This window comes from Plutella xylostella, chromosome 19 (assembly GCF_932276165.1).
Source record: "Plutella xylostella chromosome 19, ilPluXylo3.1, whole genome shotgun sequence".
NCBI lineage: Eukaryota > Metazoa > Arthropoda > Insecta > Lepidoptera > Plutellidae > Plutella > Plutella xylostella.
Genome location: NC_063999.1, coordinates 41767 through 54411, shown reverse-complemented (window position 1 = coordinate 54411; position 12645 = coordinate 41767). Strand labels below are relative to the sequence as shown.

At 45.1% G+C, this 12645-nt stretch overlaps 2 protein-coding genes across 2 annotated transcripts; one reads left to right on the top strand and one right to left on the bottom strand.

The window, feature by feature from the left end:
* Positions 1-458: 458 nt before the first annotated feature.
* Positions 459-5308, top strand: LOC105387348 (guanine nucleotide-binding protein subunit beta-5). The gene is made up of 4 exons (XM_038106046.2): positions 459-697; positions 1970-2106; positions 3287-4078; positions 4493-5308. The coding sequence occupies exons 1-4, from the start codon at positions 595-597 to the stop codon at positions 4502-4504; spliced, it is 1044 nt and encodes a 347-aa protein (XP_037961974.1). The 5' UTR covers positions 459-594; the 3' UTR covers positions 4505-5308.
* A 314-nt stretch (positions 5309-5622) lies between these two features.
* Positions 5623-12292, bottom strand: LOC105387336 (basigin). The gene is made up of 5 exons (XM_048627743.1): positions 12049-12292; positions 8302-8440; positions 7136-7487; positions 6591-6841; positions 5623-6165 (listed from the first exon to the last, which is right to left on the bottom strand). The coding sequence occupies exons 1-5, from the start codon at positions 12128-12130 to the stop codon at positions 6153-6155; spliced, it is 837 nt and encodes a 278-aa protein (XP_048483700.1). The 5' UTR covers positions 12131-12292; the 3' UTR covers positions 5623-6152.
* Positions 12293-12645: the final 353 nt, after the last annotated feature.

Below are 12645 nucleotides of genomic sequence, written 5' to 3'. Positions count from 1 at the left end.
TTCATTTGTTAGTTTTTTTATTCTACAAAAGTGACAAGCATCAGCTAAGTCACTCACCCCGAGTGACTCTCTTTTCGCTTTGTATTGTACATCACTTTTGCAACCCCGTGTAGATACAAGTTATACCTTTATTATAAAGCAAAGATTAACTTATTACAGAGTGTCCCGTAAATAGTGAACAACCCATAAATAGTGAATCCATATTACAAAGCAGCTGCAGTCGGGCAGCCTTTGCGCAAATTCGTAAACATCCTAAGCTATAGATATTTATTTAAAGAATGTAAACTTAAAACCGGAAAGCTGAAGATCGCATCCAGTGGCGTGCTTTGAGAGAGGCCTACGTCCAGCAGTGGACTACAATAGGCTGATAATGAAACTTAAAATCGCAAGTGTGCGAACAGCTTTATACCTCCATTTCACAGATACGAATTTATAGCTGTCACTGTCATGTCAAGTTTACTAATTGTTAGTCTGTGCAAATCTGATCGAGCGAAACGCTGCAAGTTGTAAATCAATACATTTCGATTTGTATTTGGTTTAATATTGGTGGTTTGTGTGGTGTATCGTGTGATGGGTCGCTAGCGGCGCGGCGACATGGCGGGCGGCGCCGAGGAGACGCTGGCCGCGCTGCTGCGCGAGGCGGAGGCGCTCAAGGCGCGCCTGGAGGAGGAGCGACAGAAGCTCAACGATGTCACCCGTACGTACTGCCCTGCACGCACCGCGGCCCAGTGCCAGCACTGCACCGCGGCCCGCCCGGCCAGCCCCAGCTCCGTCACATCCACACACTCACTCTACACCGTAGTCAAGATCCAAACCTATTCATAGGGTGGTTCTAATACATAAAATCTTCAGCAAACATCTATACTTTGACTATGTGTGTTAACAAAAAGAAATAATACTAGTAACCTTGTATTTTAAGAATCATAACTCTCTTATGAGACCAATCTCCACCTTTGGGAGTGGCCTACGTCAAAGAGTGGACTGCTATATACTGAAGAACTGTATGGGAGTTCTTACAGTTAACTAGGTTTAGTTAACCCTACAAACTACACAACACATTAGCTTTGTACAACAACAAAATAAGTTCTTGGATACTATACATTCCACCTTTCCCCTCTCCTTCCATTTTAAAATGATAATATGATAAACAGTAACTTACTTACCAGATAACTTTCTTTTATTTATCTTAGTTGTAAGTAATTCCATATTTTTTCTTGTTCATTGTGACTTTTGTCCACCATAAGTATAAGATCCAATGGAAATCAAATTTTACATGCTACCATTGATTGAATAGCAAATAATTAGATTGGAAACCTGTTTTTTTTTTTTTTTTATAGCAATTCTCTGCCAACTTTTGTCCTGGCTGAGCCTAATACCATCCTTTATTGTAGATGCAACCTGTGTACAACTAAATAAATTTATGTTACATATACCTACATGCTTGTGTTGACTTAATTAGTAGTTGCTGAAATGTAAAATAATAATTGTAATTGGGTTTTATATGTATTCACACTGATGTAGTACTCTGTTTTGGTTTTACAAAAAAAAGAAATAAATAATAAACAAAAAACCCGACTGCACGCTAAAAAGATGAAAACAAGCCCCAATGTTAATGGAAAGTATCGCAGGTGGGGATCAGCAGAGGTTTCACCATTTAGCTGAATGTTACTTAGATAGGTTGTACATTGTGTGTCGGTCAAATTGTTCCCCACCTGCGATACTTTCCATTAACATTGGGGCTTGTTTTCATCTTTTTAGCGTGCAGTCGGGTTTTTTGTTTGTTTATAATTTTTTTTAATTTATAACTTTTTAGTTGTTTTTTCTTTATGAAATTTTATTTGAACATTTTTTATTTCAATAATTTTGGTGCTGTAATTTAAATACTTACCTACAATATGTATATTTTTGTTAAGTAGGTGAGGATGTTATTGTTTTGTCAATGACTGAGCATGGCGACATGATGTTGCAGTGGCGTCGGTGGCGGAGCGGCTGGAGGCGGTGAACTTCCCCAACCTGAAGCCGCGGCGCGTGCTGAAGGGGCACCAGAGCAAGGTGCTGGCGGCGGACTGGGCGCCCGACAAGCGCCGCCTCGTGTCCTCCTCGCAGGTCAGTGTGCTATTTTCTTTTGTACATGCAATTAGTACCTACACGGAAATCATGATTGTATAGTACTTTCCACTAAATGATTGAGTTTTCATCCTGAAACTATAGATGCGTTCTGGCTCTGGCCTTGTATACTTGACGGTCGAATGGCGTAGTGGTTAGTGGCCCTGACTGCTATGCCGAAGGTCCCGGGTTCGATTCCCGGCTGGGGCAGATATTTGTTTAAAAGACAAATATTTGTACTTGGGTCTTGGGTGTTGATATTTATATTTAATATCTATCTATCTATGTATTTGTGTAGATATATCAGCTGTCCGATACCCATAACACAGGCTCTGCCTAGCTTGGGGTCGGATGGCCGTGTGTGAGATGTCCCCACATATTATTATTATTATTATGTTGTGTCGTTACCATCACGGGACCATGGGGTCCCGGGCATTTGGAAGGCGTGCATGGGGCCGAAGCCAACATGTAGAGGCCCGTTTGACAACATTAATTTAAATTAAATGTGACACCAACCGACGATTTTCCCTGTGAAAACTATAAAAGTAAACCCAAGGAAAACCCCCGGTTAGTGCAGGACTATTGTAGGATATGGAGAAAACTAATACAGGGTTATGGAAGCGGGTGCTAAATGGACTGGGTAATTGGGACTATGGAAGGACTATGGCCCCTGCCTGACCTATATGTTTCACACACGGATAAAAAGGCAGGGGGTGACTCGCACACACAGTAAATGGGCCCCCCAAAACAGTCGCTAGCACATTACAGTGACGTAGCAACAAGGGGGCAACATGGCATGAGGTGCTAAGGATGGAGAGGTATTCCACGGCTCTCAGGACAATCGCGTTATCGGTCAAGATCCCTACAAGCACCTTACTGGGTAATACATCCTTCCTCGAGCATTGCTGCTCTAGCGGTACACCACTCAAACCAGCCAATGAAGGCAAGCAAGAGGTGGGAGATCCTGTTCCTCGTCAGTGTTCACTCTGGACAACCAATAAAGTCAAGCCAGAGATGAGGAACAGGGGTTCTCCCCGGCATCGGGTGGGTGGGGTCGCTAATGCCCAACAGCTCGCCACAAGCTGCCCTGCCGCCTTATTATTATTATTATTATACTTTCAAAAGGCGCAGTTGCAGCCTGCAGACGACAGACACTGAGTGCGCTGTGCTTGTGTTACAGGACGGCAAGGTGATCGTGTGGGACGCGTTCACGGCGAGCAAGGAGCAGACGTTCTCCATGCCCAGCACGTGGGTGATGGCGGCGGCGTACGCGCCCAGCGGCAACATGGTGGCGGCGGGCGGGCTGGACAACAAGGTGACGGTGTGGGCGCTGGGCGAGGAGGGCGAGGGCGCGCGGCGCCGCACCGTGGCCACGGGCACGGCCTACATGTCGTGCTGCGTGTTCGCGCACTCGGAGCGGCAGCTGCTGACGGGCGGCGGCGACGGCGCGTGCGCGCTGTGGGACGTGGAGTCGGGGCAGCTGCTGCAGGCCTTCCCCGGCCACGGCGCCGACGTGAGCGCGCTGGACCTGGCGCCCAGCGACGCGGGCGACACGTTCGCCTCCGCCGGCGCCGACCGCGCCGTACTGCTGTGGGACGCGCGCACGCCGCACGCCGTGCAGGCCTTCGACGCGCACGACTCGGACGTGAACTGCGTGCGCTTCCACCCGGGCGGGGACGCGCTGGCGTCGGGCGCGGACGACGCGGCGTGCCGGCTCTGGGACCTGCGCGCCGACCGCGAGGTGGCCGCCTACCGCAAGGAGGCGCTGCTGTTCGGCGTGGCGGCCGTGGAGTGGTCGGTGTCGGGACGGCTGCTGTTCGCCGGCTACCACGACCACACGGCGTGCGCGTGGGACGCGCTGCGCGTGAGCCGCGTGGCCGTGCTGTGCGGGCACGAGCACCGCGTGTCCGCCGTGCGCCGCTCGCCCGACGGCACCGCGCTCGCTACCGCCTCCTGGGACGCCACGCTCCGGGTACGTACACACACACACTCCTACCGACACTACCACTTTACGTACAGATGAAAATAAAACTTAATATCATTTCATTTTAACTATAATCAAATTATGAACTTTGAACAACAATTTTATTAATATATCGAGCTATAAAATAACTAAAAATCACCCAAAAGTATGGAAGTTTATTGCGAACAGAATATTATCTATTGTTTGAAGGATGCCACTGTGATCGAACAAGGCTCCCTGTCCCAATCAAAAGCATTGTCACGTTCGTTAACTGTTACTTTTAGATATTTTCAATGTAAATATAATTTCAATGTAAATATAATAATAATGTAAATTTACCTATGGCAGTTACATTTTAACTTATTTTTTCATATTTTTGAATATGAAAAAATATTTTATGAATATTATTTGTTATATTTCCAGATCTGGGCTTGAACTGCGCCGGAGCCGCTCGCCGCCGACATTCCGACACTATTCCAGAATATTCAGATATCTCCAATATCTCTATGTATACTGTAACTGTACCCGCAACCATTCCCCCCCCCCCCCCTCACCCCGCTAGCGACCGCTGCAGGGGCAGGCAGCACACAGTCAGTCACACTTGTTCATTATCACGTACGACCCTTCAGGGTGTGTGATCTGCTTTTTGATTACAACTTGTATAACACTGTATATGTAGGTATTTTAAGTTAAATACCGTCTCAACTCTCTGAATGATTATCTAATAGTAACTGTGTAGTGGAGGCGCTGCGTCACAAATTTCTCGATCCTAAGTTAGTTAACAGATCTTTAATAATTAATTTTAATAAATTTGTTGATGTGTAAGAGGAAGCGAGTGGTCGTCGCCTCACGCTAGCAACAATACTATATAGTATAACTAGCTATGAGTGCAACATGCTGCGGTCGCCGCGGGGCACCGGCAGAGGGCGACACTTACCAAAGATTTTGTTAATATTATTGTAAAACAGGCCGGTGGTCCGTGTGCGGCGACGACGAGGGCGTAAGGATATTGATGATACCGATTGTATTAATTCTATGTGTAGAGTATATGTAGCGAGTGTTGTACATAAGCGATGACGCGTGTTCGTAGGACACTGACCTCTATGTGCAGTGCAGTAGAGGTCATTGTCGTAGACGTTATTTATTTGTTAGCAGTGTCGGTCTGTCTGTCACATGCAATGTTAGATATATTACCTACTTACTAGTGAAATAATAAAATAATTAACATCAATGTTGAAATAAGTCGTTTCATTTACCTACATTCTCTTCATACTTACATTTGTCAAGCTTCATCGTCATGTCACGCCATTACGTTTTTTTCCTCAACCTCTAGTGTCCCACTGCTGGGCAAAGGTCTCCTTGAACTTTCCACTTATCCCTTTCTTGGGCCTGCTCACACTGCCATTAGATTATTGACCATTATTCTTAGCTTATCGTGGGTTAGCCATTCATTTTTCCTGATAGACCTAAGTCGCCAAAAGGGCATTATCCTTTTCATTCAACTATTACTCCTACATAGTAAAGGGTGACTCTATCTAGCATTAAAACAACAATTTTGGAACAAAATTTATTTGGTACTAATAATTCATTAATATTAATTTACAATTTACATAACCATTCTTATAAGCAAAGTTTGGTAAAAGGTCACGCATTAACAACTTTCATAGATGACTATCATAATTAACGTATTATAAGTAATTATTAATGAATATGCTAGTTGAGTGTGAGCACTCCGGTGCGGGAAGCTATGTTACTAATAGTTAAGTACCTACTCTAACATGACAACTTGATTAAGCTTACATTACTGAACAGGAGGATTAATTCTGTAAAAAAAATGTATAAAAATAATCAATTCGAACTTAAAATGGCGACCTCGAGATGTTCATATCTCAGTTTGTAATCTCCGCCGATCTTGCGTCACTCACTCGCATGATTCTTCTATTAAATAAATTCGCTAAAACTCAATAAAGATTAAATTTGTTAAAAATATGAACAGGTTTTAAAAATAATAATCACAATTTATCAAATTAGAAAACGAAACAGTAAAGTTCCGTCGACGGCCGCCCCGCTCTCCGCTCACCGCTTACGACTTCTTCCTGAAATGTACAAAATAACCAGATTATAAACCTACTCATGTAATAAATAAATATTATGTTTTAGGATAGATTGGGAGAGGCTGTGTCAAATGTTCTCTAGAAATCCCTATCATAGCTTGGAAGAGATTCATTACTTTGTTATAATAATATCTGAAGAATAGGAATAAGTATGCGTTGCGTTGAAAGATATTGTGTTAGGTGAGTCGGAGATGTTAAACTCCAGTCGGTCGGTGATATGAATGAATATAAGTTCTTTGAAATTTTTGTAAGTATAGCATCACTCGGTGAAAGAAAACATCCTGAGGAAATCATATAGATTTGTGAACCCACTAACGGCAGCTGCAGACCAGCGCGGGGATAAAATGGTCCTTAATGGACTTTAAAGGGATAATGATGATGTGAGTAGCTAGGTAGTAGGTACTGACGCGTCGTGGTGGTCGGTGTCGGAGTCGTCGAGCTCGGGCTTGGCGCGGCGCCGCTCGTAGATGAGGATGACGGCGCACAGAACCAGCACCTCCGCGCAGATGCCGAGGAAGGGCCACAGCGCCGCGTACATGTCCTTCACGCGCAGCACCGTGGCGCCGTTGAACGTGGCGTTGTGGTTCACGCGGCACACGAGCCGGCCCGCGTCCGTGCGCTCCGCCGCCGCCACCAGCAGCGCGCCGCCCTCCACGCCCTGCGACACACAGACACATGACACTATTGCTTAGAAACAACTCATATTTTCCAAATAGGCCATTCATCCATTCGCTCCAAATGTTCTAATGTAATAAACGCCATAAGCGTGACCTCGATAATAAGATATAAAATATGGTAATCCAAGGCCGCACAGTATTTATTGCCTTAACCGAGCCAAGAGTATAATATCACAGCCAAAAAGGAATAGTTAGTAATCTCATTTTATTGAATGTAGTTAGTAATTTCATGTATGTATGTGGATAGGAAGCTGTGATCGTGGAGTGAGTGGTACCTGGTCGCTGGTGGCGAGCTCTGCGCGCGGCGCGAAGGCCGCCAGCGCGTCGGTGAGGTTGCCGCCGGTGCTGTTCTCGTAGAGCCAGGTGACGGCGGGGTAGGGCTTGCCCACCACGCGGCACTGCAGCTTCAGCTTCTGCCCCTCCACCACGTTGGTGTTGGCGGGCAGCTTGGAGTGCGGGTTGCCCTGCACGCGCCAGGCCCGCGACGCGCCGCCCACGGAGCACGTGTAGTTGCCGAAGTCGTCCTCGTGCGTCTTGGGGGGCAGCACGAGCCGCGCGCCGCCGTCCTCGAGCCGGTAGCGCCCGCGCACGTCCCACCACGCCTCCACCGCCGTGTCATTCTTCTTCCTGCAACCCACACCGACACATCAAGGGGAGGCCCAGCCGGAAGATATTCTATTTAATCAAGCTTTACAATTCTTTATGTGTGCTGGAATACCCATATTTAAGTCTGCAAACATTGCATATAGATATTAGTAACTAGTGTTTGTTTATTAGTGGAGGAAGTGTCGCATTAGGAGCGAGGCTGCGGCGCGGCGCGGGGCGCGGGGGGGTGAGGCGAGGGGCGCGGGGGGGCCGCACTGCGCACTGATAGCGGCCGCTAGATACAGCTGATACGCAGCGAGAGATTAGTTACTTATCAACTTGCGCGTTTTATAATCACGTAATTATTTTACTACTTATCTCCACAAGCACCGTTTTTCTAAAATGCGATAAACATTGCAATGGTATTAACATGTGGTACGGTAAGAATGTTAACAAAATGACATGACATTGACATAGAAAAAACGTGGTAGCTCAGTCGGGTAAGCACCCGCTTCTCACACCAGAGATGCGATTTCGAATCCCGGCGCTGACATGTACAAATGAGTTCTTTGAATTTAAGTACAATGTATACCATCGCTCTAACGGTGAAGGAAAACGTCGTGAGGAAACCTGCATATCTAGATTTAGCACATCTAGGTATGTGAAACCACCAACCCGCAGTGGACCAGCGTGGTGGGAAATGGTCCGAGCTTAGGAAGGCAGTTTAGACCATGTTTGGATATGCCTAAAGGTTCCACTCGAGAGAGCCAGGTGCAGGAACTTACACCTCCACAGAGAATACATATAATAGACATGACATTCGTGATGCACGTATGTTGGATGGTATGATACTGACCACACGACGTCGAGCTTGGTGGGGTTGGGCAGGTCGCAGGTGAGCTCGATGCCGTAGCCCACGTTGTACAGCACCAGCTCGGCCTCGCCCCCCGCGCCCCCCGCCGCCGCCGCCGCCGCGCCCTCCGCCGCCGCCTCCGCTGCAACACACGCTGCTGTTAGCAACTACATACATCACCGGACCACCTGGCAATATCAACTACATACTTTTTGTAGATGAAATTATTGAATGTTAGTAAATGTGGTAGGTAGTGCCTAAAATATTGGATTGTGTCACCCATCTCGGATAACAATCAATGGAGGCCACCGTGAATACTTTCATAGGCATCATGTTACCATAAATAAGTGAAACAGAGCGACGCTAATAGCTTCTAATGGATCGATACTCATTGAGGCGCTCGGCGGGGTCGAACTCCGCTGCGGACGTCAGTAGGTACCTATACCATTCATTACATTATTGCCTACTTAGCTAATTCATTAAATAACTGAGATGTCTAAGCAATTACATTTATTACCCACTTACTAACAAATACGTTTATCTAATGGACTATCTACACAAATCTAAAGGCAACAGAAAATGGTGTCAAGTTGTCAAGTAATTGATAGTAAAGTCGATGAGAAGATAAGATATGCCGAGCTGACGACGCGACGGCCACAGTGGCGGAGCGGAGGTGCAGACAGAACATGAATGTGTGTCCCTCGCTGCAAGCGTTACAGACAGATGTACTGTACATCACATTTTAAATGCAATTTCTACTATGTGCGTATAATTAAATATAAAATTAAACATCATAATGAAGAATGTGCGTAAAACACCGCTTACAAACGTAATCATTAATATTAAAGATCATCAAGAGGACTAGAACTAGCGACAAATAAAAACATAAAACAAGAATAGATGTGAACAATCAGCCTCGCGACAAGCGACTAGCTACGACAGGACGCGGCTCTAGCTACTGCAGCACAGTAGACTGCACCACACGCCGCCGCCGCCGCCGCCCCGCGCCCGGCGCCCAGCGCAGACACCCGCATGCGTACTTTTTTTTCTCTTACATGTGTGTACAGAAACAGTAAGTATACTTATCGTATTTTATAGTAAGTATATAATTGTAAAACGGTTATAAACATTTTGTTTGAATTTTGATTGCTGAATTTCCTACTTGTACGGTATTTATCTCAAGGACAGATTTAAGAGAATGTTTCCGAAAATTTAAGAGCGTTCGGTACTTCCTGATTCTACAACATGAGGCGGCGCGGGCATCCTCCGCTTGCGCCGGCGCGGGGCCCGCTACCTGCACTCCGTTAACTGTACTGGTCAATGTATTATACACATACATGCATCTCATTTATAATTTGAAACGATCGACTATGTAAGTAATTTGTGGTAGTCCAATCAATGGGTGCAGTGTGCTCTCAATGAGCTTAATGAACAAGTAGAGTCCGCGGTCCAGCGAGGCTGATTGCTCGACACTACACAGCGAGTCATAAATTTAGTGATGTCTCATCGAATCGAGGTCGCCGAGAGCCGCGGCCGCGTGTCTGCGCTGGAAATAGCCGCGGGCGGAGCGGTGCGGGCGGGAGGGGGGGAGCGGGGGGTACCGGAGAGCGGCGCGGGCAGCACGACGAGGCGCGTGCGCTGGTGCGGCGCGGGCCCGCAGCGGTACTCGCCGGCCAGCGCGGGCGCGGCGCGCGGGGCGGCCAGGCGCGCCAGCACGGTCCCGTCCGGCGCCGCGCGCTCGCCCGCCGGCCGCAGCGCGCGCGGCAGCGGCCCGCCGTCGCGCGACCACGCCGCCGCCGCCGCCACCGCCACCGCGCACTCCAGCAGCACGGGCGCTCCCTCCGCCACCGCCACCGCCGCCGCCGCCGCCGCCGCCGCTGCGCCACCACAACCACACTCCACAACTCACACATTTGGAAATACCCAGTCAACAAGTCGAGATGTACTGAATCTGATTCTATAGATTCACAGTTTAGTTATCTTAATTATCTATTTAAGTAGGTATTTATCTCAGCAAATAATGAATAACAACCTTGTAATAGGATTTTAACAAAGAACATTTACTAATTAGTCTTTGTTTAAAATCTCAGTTTTATTTTTTAACACAATAAATCACACATTAGACTCTAGAGACTGGACAACACTGCAAATAATATACCATACCTATTATGTACTATTATGATGAACATAAGGTGAATGGAGAAAGATACTGCCAACCCTATGTGCCTGTTTAAGGCTGTTTACTGCACTACTACTGTTTAGAATGCTAAAGTCGGCTTGATGTTCTTGATTAGATTGGGGAAACAGTAACTAACAGTAAGCATTCTAGCTGCAGTAACAGCCTTAAAGATAAAAGCATAGATATGATGTTAATGATATTTCAATATGAGATGAATGGCCATAGCTATCACTTCTTGATTAAAGATTATGTAAAAAAATACATACAATATGGTGGCTAGATCAACAGAAAATTTAAAATATAAGATAATAATAAGAATAACTACCAAAATAAAAGCAACAAATCGTATAATATAAAAAGATAATAACATATGTATATGCTTACTGTCGTCACCTGATGGTACAGCGATGAAATGTGTGTTATAAATTTAAAGGTTCATTTAACAGATAATATTAAGGTTTCTATGTCTTAACACAAAAACTAGACACTTAGCAAAACTAGACACAATGTCCAGCACCATTTCAACCCCTGTTAAACATGGATAGAAGTTATTTTGTGGTAATACAGATTGGTTTTCCTCCTAAGGTAATTTTCCATACAATATAATGTTTTTAAATGTCAAGCATAGTGAATAGTGAACATGTTAAAATATTAAGTATTCATAAAACCTGTACTAAAAACTCCTTTAATTAAAAAAATATATATCCTACTATACAATATAGGTACTGTGTATTGTTGAGGTTAGTATTGAAATGAATAATATTGTATTGAACAGTCAAAAATATATTGAAAGTGTAAATAATTTTGTTACACACAAAACTGTTCACACTCTGTAGGCTAGACCTGAACGCTGTGTCTCCACAATGGTCATTCCTATAAACCTCTATTTTATAAAATTGATCCTTGCCATTCCTATGTAACTTTGTGATTCAGTATTGGTTTTCATCTTTGTATTGTTTGTGTTTATGTGCAACTGAACAGTTGATGATTGCAGCTTTGTGCTTTGTGTCCTGAACCAATAGTAACAACAGTAAAATACAATTCCTTAATGTATGTACAGATCGATCCAAATTTAATAGTTCTGAAGTTGGATGCAATTAAACTTTCATACTTTGTCAAACTAACAAACTATGAACTTCAAAACCAGGTGAACAGATTTGTTAAAATAAACAAAATTATTAATGTTGTTTTCCTCTCAGTAACAAGGGAAAATTCCATTGTGATAAAATGGTTTTGTTTTTTTGCAATATTTTTGAGAATGCAAAGGCAAAAATTTCCTTTCCACCTTGGATAATTTAAGATTTTCAAATTATTATCTCCTATCACTCATGGCTTTCATTGATGCAAAAATGAACCACAAAAGACCGCGGCGCGCGAGTCCTCATCGGTATGCACGACCGACCACGGCAATGAACTAGCGCCACTCCTTGCACCATCATCGCAATGATGACTAATCTCAGGCCTTTTGTAAAAATCGATATTTGAACAAGACCAAGACAGCCTAGCTGTCAGGTGCCTACTATCATGTATTTAAAATGTATATTGATAAGAGTTATGAGAAATGAGCTTACTTTGTGCCCGGGTGGAAACAACGGCTGCTAAAAATAGGAGCAGGAGAGCCATGGGAGAGCTCAGCGCCGTGCGTCGCGACATCGCGCAGTCAGGGCCCGGGCTCGGGACACCACCAGTACTGGAACAACTGAACACTGGGACACGGCCGGCCTACGGTCGACACGCCCGATTGCAAGAGGGATTACACAACGAGTAAACGAAAAATACGGAATTAAAATGGCGATGGCGCATTAACTACATCTAAAAGTCAGTCAACTGTCAATGTCAAGTAATAAAACGTACGTCACACACGTCAGTCGTGAAGCAAACAAAATAAAATATATAGTCTGTGTGGACTACATTACTATCGACAGGTTCATTTTCCGAGGATCGGAAGTGTATGTTTCGCGTTTGCTCGCGAACGCTGGGATAAAGGAAAACTTTATTTGATAAAATCATGGAAGTAATAATACAACAGGAATGCGCACTGCACCAAAAAAACGAGCCGACAGAGATAGTCAGCACGGAGCCCTCCATCTCTTTCTATTTTTGGTGACCATAATTTTAGGTAATACATGAGACATCACTTATAATCTATCATGTCGCGAATAGGTGTC